General features: G+C 42.1%; 2 protein-coding genes across 2 annotated transcripts; one reads left to right on the top strand and one right to left on the bottom strand.

Annotated features, from left to right (window-relative positions):
* The first annotated feature begins 362 nt into the window (after nucleotides 1–362).
* On the top strand, nucleotides 363–5,189 carry nudt12 (nudix (nucleoside diphosphate linked moiety X)-type motif 12). The gene is made up of 8 exons (XM_008336461.3): nucleotides 363–694; nucleotides 875–1,081; nucleotides 1,527–1,827; nucleotides 2,471–2,735; nucleotides 3,208–3,375; nucleotides 3,484–3,597; nucleotides 3,685–3,884; nucleotides 4,264–5,189. The coding sequence occupies exons 2-8, from the start codon at nucleotides 879–881 to the stop codon at nucleotides 4,372–4,374; spliced, it is 1,362 nt and encodes a 453-aa protein (XP_008334683.1). The 5' UTR covers nucleotides 363–694; nucleotides 875–878; the 3' UTR covers nucleotides 4,375–5,189.
* Nucleotides 5,190–6,209: 1,020 nt separating this feature from the next.
* LOC103398055 (interleukin-6 receptor subunit beta) lies at nucleotides 6,210–14,550 on the bottom strand. The gene is made up of 16 exons (XM_025053428.1): nucleotides 14,376–14,550; nucleotides 13,555–13,644; nucleotides 13,029–13,130; nucleotides 12,559–12,670; nucleotides 12,312–12,439; nucleotides 12,105–12,235; nucleotides 10,775–10,928; nucleotides 10,597–10,676; nucleotides 9,746–9,968; nucleotides 9,441–9,641; nucleotides 8,683–8,781; nucleotides 7,642–7,782; nucleotides 7,426–7,566; nucleotides 7,225–7,300; nucleotides 6,985–7,072; nucleotides 6,210–6,785 (listed from the first exon to the last, which is right to left on the bottom strand). The coding sequence occupies exons 1-16, from the start codon at nucleotides 14,395–14,397 to the stop codon at nucleotides 6,210–6,212; spliced, it is 2,364 nt and encodes a 787-aa protein (XP_024909196.1). The 5' UTR covers nucleotides 14,398–14,550.
* Nucleotides 14,551–14,716: the final 166 nt, after the last annotated feature.

Genomic DNA, 14,716 nt, shown 5'->3' with positions numbered 1-14,716 from the left:
CTCTCTCTCACGTGACAAATGAAACGAATCTGCGAAAACGAAGCGAAAGATTAGTTCGCAGATAGTGATTCTTTCATAGTGAAAGATTCGTTCACAGAGAAAGATTCGTTCACGGCGAAAGATTAGTTCACAGAGAATGAATCGTTCATAGTGAAAGATTAGTTCAGAGCGAAAGATTAGTTCACGGCGAAAGATTAGTTTGCAGTGAGTGATTCGTGAGTTGAATATAAACAAATCATTCATATGACTTGGGAGTCAGGAGTCACGAATCTTTCATGTGACTCGTGACTCCCGAGTCATTCGTTCATTTTGAACGAAACACTCGCGAACGACACATCACTAATATATGACGTTTTCGTTCATAGACGCGGCGAACTCGAGAGACACAAAAAAACAACAAAACCTACCGATGTCAATATTTGCAAATGTTTGTTTACCAAAAAAAAATTGTCATATCGTGTTTTTAAGAAGCAAATCTGACAACGTTTAGACTCAACCAATATGGCGGCGAAATGACGCATTTTCCTTCCTGCTGTGGTTTAGGTCCTACACTGTCAACATCACACGGAGATCTTTGCTCCTGTTGATGTTACGATACGTCGCCCTTGAACGCGACGCGTCGCTTTTTGCCCTACTGCGTTCCAAAGACGAGGCGTGAACGAGTCGGAATTTATATATTCACCGAACCGAGACAGTAAGTATCGATGTTGTTTTTCCAATGACACCAAACTTTTAGAAGTATCAAAAAAGTATCACTTCCGTAATATCGGCCGATACAACTCGGTAATATTAGTGACCGCTGTTGGAGACCGGATGTGGGGTGATTACATCGTTGTGTATAACGTAAAGTAAAAACCGTAACACATCCCCGCAGAACGATGAGTCTCCAGATCAGCGCGAAGGAGGAGATGGTGGAGAAGTTTCTGGATTCTTCGGCCAGAGGAGACCTGGCCACGGTGACCGCACTACTGTCCGGGGCTCCGTCACTGATCAACCGGAGAGGAGACAACGAGTGGACGGCACTGATGCTCGCTGCACGCAACGGACACCACGACGTGGTCAAGGACCTGCTGCTGCGTGGGTACATACAAGTACATACAAGTATACTGTAATAACTGTGGACATACAGTCTACGGATTTGTACTGCAGTAACTGTACAAATGACTCTGAAGGTATGAGTACTTTTGTATCCCGGGATGGATGGATGTTTCTTTCACGCTAAAGATTGAGTACAACTCAAGTAGTAAAGGTTAAAAGGTTTATTTGCTGGGGTCATCTGTTTGCATTTAAATAGTACTCCCCATACTACCCAGAGTACTATGGTGATAGGACAGCTCAAGATTCCATAGATCTCTTACTGTTACTGTTTTACAATTTTCTACCTCGTTTATTGTTGGTCTAAAAAGGCTACTAAAGGCTAGCATGTTTCCTTAGCTCCTTAGCTAAATGGATTTTTTTTTTTAATATGTGTTGTGCGTATATTAGAACATGGCCTCATCATCTGTCTTTTATCTTCTATCCCCCAGCTGTGACAAGTCCCTGGTGAACAGTTCTTCTCAGACTGCCTATGATATTGCTAAGTTCTGGGGTCACAAACACATCTCCACCCTGCTGACCCCGGTAGACGACAGAGGTCAACAGATACCGCCGGGCTTCGAGCTCCGTACGCAGGAGCACTACTTCGGCAGAGAGACACTGGACCGGCTGAGTGTGAAAAGGACAGACACGGAGTGGCTGGAGGCCAAACAGAAGAACCCAGACAGCGTCTATCTGCTGTTCTCCAACCTCATCCCGATGGTCAGCAACCAGCCGGGCGACGGCGAGGAGGTACGATGCCCAGTGTGGAGTTTGCTTTTCATGTAGTCGTATATATACAATAAAACTGGAATTGTTTTAGTTTAGTTTCAGTCGACAAAATATCATCATCATTTAGGTGTCTTGATCGGCTCTCACCCTCTATGGCATTGTTTCCCAAGACTGGGTCGCAACCCTTAGGTGGGTCGCAAGAGTTTTTGGGGGGGGTTGTCTCGCATCATGTTTCCCAAGAGTTTACGAATATTATCTATTGACTTGGATCGCAAATTTTTATGACTTTTAAAATATGGGTCCCCAGAAAAAAAATAAATTTGGGAAACACTGCTCTACGGTTACTCCAGTTAACCCATGGCTTCTCAAAGTGTGGGGCGGGGAGTAAAAAATACAAACGTAATTTGTGTTTTGGTCGGAGTGACGGGGGCGGGTGGGGCTTGAAAATCTGCAATCGTTCAAATTTGGGAGTGACCAAAAAAAAAAGGTTGAGTACCACTGGGTTAACATGGTGAAATCAACATCTCACCCAATTTAAATTTCAACCCTAAAATTAAATTAACAAGAGTCAGAGTCAAACGTCAAACCAGAAGATCAAATCTTTTCACCAATACATTTTTTTTTACTTTGATTTAACAGTGTGTTATTGTTTAACCCCCGACAGGGCGAGACCAAGCTGTATCTGCTCAGGTACGAGGCCGTCCAAGATCTCCTCCAAAAACCCGAGACCGTTCTCATTTTCTTAGGAGTGAAGAGAAGGAACATTTCCTCCTCTCTGACGGACGTGAACGTCGAGGAGCTCCCGGCTTGGTTCGCCATCTCCACGGATGAAGACACGGCTGAACTTCTTAAACGCTGCCCGGAGAAGAACTGCTGCTTCCCAGAGAAAGCATTCAGAGATCTGCTGAAACTCTCGGAGGAGGACGCAGGTGGGGGAGTACGGTCGGCGTCTTCGTTAGAAAGTGATCTGAAGCTAGCTCTAGAGCAGTGATTCCCAACCACTACCGCGCCGCGGAAAATTATCCAATGTCACTTAGTTGGGCTGAAAACTATGATTTATTTATTGAAAATATATACATATTTGTGAGGGTCTTTCTTCAATTATATATACCGGTATATCAGTCTTCAACTAAACAGGAGTTCCTTTTTTAGTACATTTTCAACAACCACTATTATCAACAGGCAGAGCAATTAAATCCTTCTCCACTAGGTGGCAGCAGATGGTAATTGAAACTAAAAAAAAGAATCATCAGTGTTGTTGAAGATCTTTCTTCAATTCCTGTCGGTATATCAGTGTTGTCTTCAACTAAACAGAAGTTCCTTTATTTTAGTCAATTTAAACTAGAACTCAAACTCAGAACTGCTCCGCCTCATGATGTCAATCCTGTTTTCAAACATCAGGAGTCGTGGCTCAGGCTCGATCTGTGCTGGCCTGGCACAGCCGTTACGGTTTCTGCCCCACGTGTGGCAGTGGGACCAAGATGGAGGAGGGAGGGTACAAGAGGAGCTGCCTGAACCCAGACTGCAGGAGCCTGAACGGGGTTCACAACACCTCCTACCCACGAGTTGGTGAGAAACCCCCCCATCCCCGACTACCCATCCCTCTGGACAGTTTACCAGTTAATCTCAGTACCATTTGTAGAGAAACTACCATTCACACTTCCTGTGTGTTTTCAGACCCAGTTGTCATCATGCTGGTCGTCCACCCTGACGGAAACCACTGCTTACTGGGAAGGAAGAAGATCTTCCCTGCCGGACTGTTCTCCTGTCTTGCCGGGTTCATAGAGCCGGGTAACACAGAACTGACAACAAGTCCTGACATAAAATAGTCAAAGATAAAATACCTGACCTGAACTCTTTGATTGAACGTTCCCGTAGGGGAGACGATTGAAGACGCGGTGAGGAGGGAGGTGGACGAGGAGAGCAGCGTGAAGGTCGGAGCGGTGCAGTACGTCTCCTGCCAGCCTTGGCCGATGCCCTCCAACTTAATGATCGGCTGCCTGGCTGTGGCCACATCGACTGACATCAGAGTGGACAAAAACGAGATAGAGGAGGCTCGCTGGTTCTCGCGGCAGGAGGTCAGGAGACCGAGTCCGGAAAGCAGACGATAGGAGGATAATTAATGAGAGTTAGATGAATAGAAACAACTGATAATTATCATTAGAACCGCGCACTCACCTATTTGTATGGTTGGCCACAAGATGGCGCTGAGGTTTAGTCAGGCCAAGGAGCAGCCGAATATAACATTGGTACAAATTAGAACATAATAATAATTTTATTGGTAAGAATATATTTATATATATTTGGTAAGAATACATTTTTTATCACCTTTCAAGACATTTAAGGGCATTTATATAGGTGAAATAATAGAAATAAAAAAATATAAAACAAGTGAATAACACTGTCCCTCCAGAGAGTGAGTTTCTTCTGTTAACTTTTTTTTTTTTTTTGATGTAGATGATCGACGCCCTTTACAGAAAAGCAGCCCCGGTCCTCACCGTCCCCCCGAGACAGACCATTGCACATCAGCTGATCAAACACTGGATTGGTGTGAGCTCCAACCTCTAGGCTGCGGTGTCGGTGTCCAGCCAGTGAACCAGCTGAGAAAGACAGACCTCCAAAGAACAGCAGGGTTCTTCAGGAGATTCTTCCGAAAAAGAAACAAAAAACCAAATCAGGAGAACAAACTGGCTTCAGTCTTTGTCCTGAAGGTGGCAGCAGAGAGTGGTGGCAAGTTGACGAAGTGTGAGCGGAAATGTTTGTAATAACTCGGTGATGGAGGCCTACGTAATACTATCTTGTGGTGAAGTTAAACACCGTGGTAGATCTCAGATTTTCAGTTCTCAGACCTTTCAGAGACAGATAAGACTCTCGCAGGAAGTGAAACCCGGGGCATTATTTTGCAGTTCATTAAACAGAAGGAAAGAAGTGAAAAGTCTTCTTATAACACCAGAAAAACAGATGGAATTAAAAAAACAAAAAAACAACACAAATCTCAGAAAACCCAGTGTTTTTAAACACTTCATGAAACTGTAATTATATATAATACTACATTTTACAAATGAGCTGGGGAGGGGCAATGCTGCCACCTATATTTCATTGGAGGACCTGGGTTTGATTTTAATGAAATATTGAAAAAAAGTGTTATTTTACACAAATACTGTATAAAAATTCCAATTATTTAATAAACAACTAAAACTGCATTTTTAATAATTTCAAACTTAAAAATAAATCTAAACTAAATTGCCTAAAGGGTAAAATATAATTAGAGGGCTCAAACAGTGACCCAGGGGCCATCTGTAGCTCGATTTAAATATTTATCTTAATTTATTATGACAACTAAATAATTTTATTAAGAAATGAGAATTGTGTTGAAAATAAAATGTTTAAGATGGTTAAAATCAACGTTTGTCGTTATTCTGTCTTTGACTGTGACCTAAAGGCTTAAAATTATACACAAATACACTTCTTATTACTACAACTAGTTAGAACATTTTACACAATTCCATTTTCTCCTCAGTAATGGCCCAAAAAACCTTTTCACATGGCAAAAAAAACTTTGCTATTTTAAAAAAAAATTGCAGCTCAAGCAGAAAAGCTTCAAATGAAATACAAATAAAATCTAATATTTCACCTTAAAAGTTGTTTGTTCATTTTAGTTCAGTCCTGGTACAGACACCAGAGCTAACGTTAGCTACAACAGTCCTGGTACAGACACCAGAGCTAACGTTAGCTACAACAGTCCTGGTACAGACACCAGAGCTAACGTTAGCTACAACAGTCCTGGTACAGACACCAGAGCTAACGTTAGCTACAACAGTCCTGGTACAGACACCAGAGCTAACGTTAGCTACAACAGTCCTGGTACAGACACCAGAGCTAACGTTAGCTACAACAGTCCTGGTACAAAGAGCAGAGCTAACGTTAGCTACAACAGTCCTGGTACAGTGTATCCAGTCTACAGTGGACCAGGTGACAGGGTTCAGAACCAGGTCTTAACAGCAGTAATTGATTCAGTCGTCCAACAAAATGTATTAAATTTAAAAAGTCATTGTGTGAAATACTGCACTGAGGAAAACGCTACAACAGTCTTGGTACAGACACCAGAGCTAACATTAGCTACAACATGTTGTGAAAACACTGTCATCGCCGAGTGAGCGTTTTATAATGTGAAAAACAGCGCCCCTCTAAATGTTATGTGAGCGTTGAAAACATGGTACTGCACTCTGTTGTCTGTGAGGTGGCCTGAAGTTTTCCTCATGCTAACAACTGAAACAGAAAGAAATGCTAAACACTGTGTCCTCTATGGAACTTTGAAGTAAATGTTTCCCTTTTTTTTAACCTGATTTTCCATTTTTGCCTTTTTTTAGCCTTACAATATAAACCAAATGTGTGTTGCGGCCCTAATGTGTTGTATCCTCTGGATCCATCTTCATAGAAGCCTCAACACCAAGGCAACTGTTGGCAATATAATCGGTCTCCAAGACCATAGGAGGAGACACTGTCTGTCCAGGCGCATCTTCATGAACACTTTCCCCCAGGAATGAAGAGTTGAACACAGACTCGTAAATCAGGGATCCACCTCCGGGATGTTGTAGAGACGTCTGTTGTGACCCCTGGAGGTCAAGCTGAATATTGTTTGGTTCTTTCTGAGGAAAAGCGATGTAAGCTTTGTCCACCTGAACCTGCAGAGACATGTTGGCTTCTGTCTTCTCGGACGTCAAACTGCAGGACTGGTCGGCGTTCACCTCCAGGTCTGGACGGTAGCTTGGTGGTTTTTCTGCAGTAGGCCAAGATTCGGTAACATACTCCGAGTCAGATGTAATGACAGTGTGACAGCAGGGGGGAGGCAGCAGAGCGGTGTCTTCGAGTAGGTCTAGCGACGAAAGGCGTAGCAATAAAGTTGAAGATCTGTCCACGACGACACTCTTCTTCGTCACCTCAAAGTCCTTCATATCCATGATGTGTCCCTTCGATATCTGTCCAGAGAAAGAAACAGAAAGAAATTAGAAAAAAAAAAATTGATATAAAGCTAATAAATACAGATGAAAAAGACGATCTCATAGAAATACAAAATGTTTCAGCAGGTAGTACGTAAAATTATCAACCCCCTATCAAGTGATAGAAGACGGATGGGGATTTGATCAAAAACAAAAAAATTAAAAATGAATTTGTCACCTCCTGCTGGTGGTTTTTCTCCATTAGCCACTGTCCTGTTCTGCTGTTTTGTGGGCTAGAGATGTAGGAAATAAAGTAGATCTTGTACCTGAAAAGGTCAATAAGGTTAGGACACTCTCTTGTTGACTACTTTTTTCCGCTACTACCTTTGATAGTCCATCAGGGCTACCTGGTGCCTTCGGGCACTACGTTGGAGACCCCTGGTGTAGAAATTAAATGTGAAATCTAATGTGGACTCACACAGTTCTGGACAGGATGCACACAATGAACAGACAGACGGCAAGAAGGAGCAGAGTCACCACCAGCTGAATGTAATCTGAAAGGGCGACACAAGTGTTTGACGGCAAACGGAAGCATTTATATATATATAAAAAAAAAATTCAACACATCTGATATTTGATCCTCATTGGTCCGCGATGAGATCCAGTAGAACTGACTCACCAAACTCTGTTGTGATGGTCTTGATGTCCTTGGAATCGTCGCCCGCCAGTAGGTGGAGATAATACAGGGTGTTAGGCGACAGGCTGGTGAACGTGTGACGGTGAGCGTCGTCCGGCCACAGCAACAGAACGTGGGGCTTCTCTGTGTTGACAGACATTGTTTTAATGTAAAACCACACGTCTGGGTTCTGTTCGGGGGCTCGTAGTGTTGACCTACGTTGCCTCGGCGGGATATCCATCAGCTCTAGTCGGTAACTGCCCACTTTGTCTGAGGTGGACTTCTTCTGCCACGCCCACTGGACGGTCACTGACCTTTTGTTCACAGCGACCACCATGAGATCGCCCACCTCCAACAGAGCTGAGGAACGCAGAGAGTCACAGTTACGTTTCATTTTTTCGGTACCGTATTTTACGGACTATAAGTGGCACCAGCCAAAAATTGTGTAGTGAAGAAGAATAAAACCTATATAAGTTGCTCCGGAGTATAAGTCGCACCAGCCCGCTAGAGGGCACTATAGCAGCTGTCAGTGTGAAAATAGCAAACGTACCTTTTTAGAAGTACAGGAGTAGCAGATGCTGGTACACAAGCTTAGAGCACCCTCTAGCGGCTGTCAGTGTAAAAACAACGAACATGTACATTTTTAGCAGTACAAGAGTCGCAGATACTGGTACACAAGCTTAGAGTGCCCTCTAGCGGCTGTCAGTGTGAAAATAAACATGTTGATTTTTAGCGGTACAGGAGTAGCAGATACTGGTACACAAGCTTAGAGTGCCCTCTAGTGGGTGTCAGTATGAAAAAAAACAAATGTAAATTTTCAGTGGTACAGGAGTCGCAGATACTGGTACACAAGCTTAGAGCGCCCTCTAGTGGTTGTCAGTTTGAAAATAACGAACGTAAATTTTCAGTGGTACAGCTGTAGCAGATACTGGTACACTAGCCTAGACTTATAGTCCGGGAAATACGATAATCGCTTTTAAAGTTGATGTGGGATCTGGAACCGAACTCAGCGGGCCATCGGGTCAAGGCGGTCAGGGGTCACACCCTGGTCAGTTCTTCATCAACACAGGGCAACAGAAAGAGACCGACAGCCATTCACACAAACATTCACACCTGTGGTGAATTTGGAGTGAATAGTTAAAGTGAATTGGTCTTTGGACTGTGGGAGGGAAACACACCTGCACATGAGGACGACATGCAAACGCCATACAAAAAAAAACAAGGAATCAAACCAGCAACCTGGTGACAGCAACTGTTTACCTCCCAGCTGCAGAGTGGCAGACAGAGACTGAGGAGGTCCACACTGCTGCTGATCAACTGTGGCCACACTGATGACGTAGGTCGCGTCCAGGTCAACACCTGTCAGTACAACAACAACAGGTTTCATGTCTGAATTAAAGGGAAAGTCCCACTTCATTCCCTTCTCTGCTCCACAGGTTTTCATGGTAAATTAGGTGCCGCAGTCTGCAATGTTTTTTGTTTTTTTTTCCACTGCTGGAGGAGCGGCCGTGTTGTAGATATTATTATAGATTTGTTTTCTAGATTGTGGAAGTTCACGTCCTCAGCTATGAGGTGTGTAGAAACGCGATTCTTTTTAAAAACGGTAAGAGGAAATGTCGCAACGGCCGAGAAACACGCACAAACAAGGAGCCACATGTTTTTAAATGCACGCAACTGAAAACAGTTTGTTTTTTGCTTTTAAACAGTTGGTGTAAAACATTATGAAATGTAAGGGAAGGTCTACAAGTTCCAAGACAGAAAAAACATACAAATAAAAAAAAATTAAATAAATATAATATAAAAATATTTTCTACATTAGGTTTGAGTGCTAAACTTATCAGACATCACCGCTGAAGTCGGCTTCATAAATAAACTGTAACAGGATCGTGTTTGTTTTACCTATGCACAGTAATAATGAGCACGGCCCCAACGGCCTTTCGCGCTACTTCCAAAGTGAAACCGACTTCAAACACAGAAGTGAGCTTATGTTTTCGATCAAACTAGTCATACTACGCCACCTTCTATGACGAAGGATGCGTTGGCGGAGGCGTCCACCATGGCCAAGCGCTTGGTTGATGGTTGGTTTTCGTAGTGCCACATGACCAGATGACTCAACTGTGGGTCAGAGGTCAGGTCCCAGGAGGATTTCCATTGGACCAGCAGACTTTTCTTCACAGGGAAAAAACTTGAAACCCACAGGTTTCTGACGGGAGAAAGATCTGATGTGGAGAAGAACGGAAAAAAAAAAAACCAACTGCTTGTACTTCATGTTGAACAGAAAACAGCAGCTGATGTTTCACCATCACGATCACAATTCGCTTACTCTTCCGTCCTCGAGTGTCGATGTCGAGACGTGTCGTGGGCCCATAGCCGGCTGTGTTGAAAGCTCCGACGGTGACCGTGCAACGCCCCTCTTTCACCTCCAGGACTTGTGTCAAATCCGTAACATTGAGAATAAGCTTGCCCCCGGGATGCAGTGCGGTCAACAGCTCGTAGACCACCTGGTAGCCCAGAATGCGAGGCGATCCTGGAGGTCCTGTAAGAATCTGCGGACCCAGGAAGTAACAATCAGCTGGAATAGTGCGTACAGTTGATGTCAATGTTTGACTAAGACATACAGTAGTGAATGAAACATGTCAAGGTGTTGGGGAGATATTTCAGTTGTTAGTTAAACAATAACTCGTCCGTAAGTACTTTAGGCTCAGGTTGAAGTAAGGTGAGACATCTTCAACTTAAGAGGGTCCAGTTCTCAAACTTCTAAGGATGAAATGACCTGCATTTATTTTCTCTAGTATGGGTTAAAGAAAACACTGATAACTAAAATATCGCAACATTTCATTTCACAGTACTGTATCGATATTTTGCAGCATCTGTATCAGATGGAACAGCATTGAGTCTTTACTATGATGACACTTTGACTACAATTACATTGTTTAAAAAAAAACCCTCCATATATATCGTCGTGTCTAGAATATCGCAATATATCGTATTGTTGCACCTTCATTGTGATACGTATCGTATCACCCTACTTTCTGGTCTGTGAAGGACATCTCATTTTCCCGGATCCAGATGGAACCAGAGGAGTCGTCGGTTTGTTGCAATACGCCGCCTGACCATTGGGTGTCACCAATTCTTTAACCCAGTATTAACCCTTTAACATTTTTAACATTGTACCTTCCACATGAGATGAAGGAGAAGAGATCCAGAATGTGTCTTCTCCGTTTGGTAAAAAACTTCTGGGGACCTGTAGGGTACTGGTAGAAGACAAAAAAGTAAACATTAAGAAGGTGGTTCTCAAAATGAGGGGCACCCAATTTTACAGCTGTGTTTTACTCAATGGATGAATGATTACCTTTGTCCCGTGTCCTTACGGTGACATCAGAGCTCCATTCACTCCAGACACTGCCTCTGCAGGCCACAGCTGCTTTGTAGGTGGTGTAGGGCAGAAGGTTTTTAATTGAGTAAACTGGTATTTGTTTTTGATATGTAGAAACATAACCTGGTGCCTGCAGAAAAAAAGAAAAACAAAACAGTAGTATTTGTAGTGATAAGATGTCACGGGGCAGAAAGATGAGGCTCTATCTCCATGATTCCCAACCTCTGTGTCGTAGCACACCAGTGTACCGTGAGAGATCTTTTGGTGTGCCGTGTAAAACCCATTTTTTAAAATGTGATATATTGCAAATATTTTTTCTTTGTTTCGCAATGTGTAGCAGGCAGAACAATTAAACATGCGTCCGCTAGGTGGCAGCAGATGGCTGTGAAAACTAAAAAAATCTTTGTCTTTCTTCAATTCCTGCCAATATATCAGTATTCTGATCAACTAAACAGGCCGAGATTTTAGTGAATTGTGAGTAAATTTAAACTAGAAGATTATTATACAGTGGTCCCTTGCTATTTTGCGGTTCATCTTTTGCGGATTCACGACTTTGCGGGTTTTTGAAAACTGTATATATAAAATATACTGTATCCCGGATTTGGATCTGCGAGAGATGTCACAGGAACAGAATAACAATACGTTTTGATCGGTCCCATTTAGCAACAAAATCGACGACGTCGTGACTGCCCACAAGCTACTCTTCGACTGGAAAAAGAAGCAACGGAACCAACTGCCGATCGCAATGTTCGGCAGCCGGTTCCTGCTACTACTACTACAGATACACCTTTGAAAACCGTGGAAGAGGTGCCCCAAGAACTGGCACCACCCTCTGGAGAGACGTAAAATCAATCATCAGCTGCACGGTAAAAGTCATCATCACCTTCCTTGTCATCATTTTACTGCGCATAAAAATGGTGTCACTACTTTGCGGAAATTCAGTTTTCGCGGCAGGCCTTGGAACCGATCAACTGCCATAATCGAGGGACCACTGTTTTTTTTTTTACATATGCTTTTTGCGAGACTTTTGTTTGATGGTGTGCCGTGGGGTTTCTGTAATGAAAAATATGTGGCACGGCACAAAAATAGCTGGGAAACACTGCTGTATCTGATTCTCTTTCAGAAGCTTTTGCACCAATAAAATCAGACCAAATCCTGTATCATGTATACCAGATATTAGCATAAAGCTAATATCGGACATCTCTTAACCTTTTCGTGGGCCAAAGACAGGGCCTGTTTGGTGGTTAAACCTGAGCTCTCCCACTTTACAGGGTCAACGGTAACCAGACAATAACAGTGTGACAACCTGAGACCAATGAAGGCTGCTGTTGGCTCGGAAGCGAAGTCGACATTCCATATTAGGGCTGCTGGTCCATGACACGGCAAAAGAGTTCTCAGTTGTGTTGCGGACAGTCACTTGAGGCTGAAGAGGTTTGACTGAGGGAAGGAGACGAGAATAGGCTTAGCCGTCATCACGTGAATATGTTAAATGTCACATGACGAGGTCCCGTACCTGTATCGCTCGAAATCCTGGTGTGAGACAGAGATATAATCTCCTTGCCATTCATTCTGTTCTTGATGTGGGCTGTGACGTTTAAGTTTTTCAATTTGATGACCGTGCAGTCGTAAAATCTCGCACTACTAAAGAATGAAAACAACAACAACAACAAAAAAACCCAGAAAATAAGCTTAATTGTCATGATGTGATTCCAACCAAATCATAATCTACAGAGTCATAGGCTGAATTCATCCACTTTTACCTCTTCAAGACGACAGTGACATCAGGTGGAGAGAGAGGGTTTGTGTCTAGACTCAGCACACACGTCATGGATGTGTATTTGTTTTCCGTATAACACGAGAGATCCACATCTTCTACATCGACACAACAGGAAGAACAAATCGGTTTTCGGAGCATGAGAAAGCAACAAAATTATCTTGCAACTACTCAAACTGATACAAAACTAAAAACTTTTTTTAAAGCTAATTAAATATAGCAGGGGTTCCCAAACTTCTAAATGCCAAAGCCCCCGAAAACAGCACTAGCTTCTGGGTCGGGACTCCCTTTTGCAAACCCACCGACAATGCTAAAACCAAGCTGTCATACAAGATGCATTGAGGTACCATAGACAAAAACGATAGTAATAATGATCAAAAATAAATTTCACAGCAATTTAAAAGAGAAGATACTGTATGTGTGATCAGCAAAATTCTTCTGATAGTGTGTACCCACTCTGCATGGACGTCAGTGGGAGACCACAGACTGTGGTACTGGTGACACAAACTTTGTTGTTATCACGGCAGGGCATCAGTTCTTGTGTTGTCACTGTTATCACTGACAACACAAGAAATAAGATAGAGATGAACTGACGACATCGTACAAAACACATCTTGTAACATTTACAAATGATGAAACTTGGATAATATCTGCACCCATATTTACCCAACACATGTGAATTTACATCAGGTACAATGTAATGTAAACAAAAATAAAGTATTCATTTACAAACATTTATATGTCCATCCATTAATGTTACTCATGTACAGTTTTTTTTCTCCAAAAATATTTCTGTGATATACTCATCTAAGCTATCAAAAAACATGTTTGTGTCACAAACAAATATTACCAGAATCAGTGATCTGATACAAGTCCAATGAGTTGAACAGACAGACATATAACTAACTAAACGTTTGTCAATGTTTAAGTTTGAGTTTTTAAAGTTAGCCACATGCCACAATAAAACATGAAGAAAACTTACCCAGTGGGGAACCAGCAGCAGCAGCGATCTTCACTATCATCACGACCAGTAAGGTACGAAGTGGAGGAGAAGCCATGACCACAGTGACATCTACAACAGAAAACACAATTTAAATTAGTTTCAGATGAGAGCACCATTTAAACTGTGTCCTGAGCCCAGAGCCAGGATGTTGCTTCATCGTGTGTGTGTGTGTGTGTGTGTGTGTACCTGTCACTTCAGAAACTGCCTTCTACCTTCCTGTTAAAATTTCAGTAGCCACACAATTTACAGGAAACTTGACAATAAATATATTTAAGGTTTAAATGTCACAAATTAAAAAAAATCCAAAAAAGGTGTGGGCTTGAGAATTAACCCTGCTGACAAAGTGAATTGAATAACAATAATTGGAATTGTGTAAACGTGTAAAGTGTAAAAATTACTCATCGTGTGATTGTGGCTGATTATTTTAGATAAAAAAGTACCGAAACAGAATTTAGCTAAAAATCTGTGTCGTTTAAAAAAAACAGGTAAATGTTTGTTATATGGAACATTTTAGAACCACTAGTTTAAGAGAAAATATTATTATAGATATTGTATATTATAAAATGCATTATTTCGATGTAAAACAGGTTTGATTTCCACCATAAATGTGGCTTAATAAATAAATACGGTGGCAAAAATTAGTATGGCTTCAACGATTGACGGTTATAAAAATATATTGCCAAAAATAAATAAATAACAAAACTAACTAGATGTTACTTGGTGCTAACCGAAATGTAAACGTTAAATAAAATAAAGCTGTGCAAATCAAAACATATTTAAGATGGCGGGAAACGTCCTACCTCGATTCTCAGCGGCGGCCATCTTGATAAATATAAATCAATCGACGTTAGCGGCTACTGGCCCAGCAACTCAATTTATTAGCGATTATCAAGATTCCACGTAGTCTGCCACGTTTTATCAGCGGTTCTCTCATTCCCACAGATTACGTAATAGTGATATGTCGTTCGCAAGTGATTTAGTGATGTGTCGTTCGCGAGTGATTCGTTCAAAATGAACGAATCTTTCATATGACTCGTGACTCCCGAATCATATGAAAGATTCGTGACTCGTGACTACCGAGTCGTATTAAATATTTGTTCATATTGAACTCACGAATCACTCACTGCAAACGAATTACTCG

This window comes from Cynoglossus semilaevis, chromosome Z (genome assembly GCF_000523025.1).
Source record: "Cynoglossus semilaevis isolate Cse_v1.0 chromosome Z, Cse_v1.0, whole genome shotgun sequence".
In the NCBI taxonomy this organism is placed as follows: domain Eukaryota; kingdom Metazoa; phylum Chordata; class Actinopteri; order Pleuronectiformes; family Cynoglossidae; genus Cynoglossus; species Cynoglossus semilaevis.
Note: the sequence above shows the minus strand (reverse complement) of the source record. Positions and strands in the feature narration are given on the sequence as shown.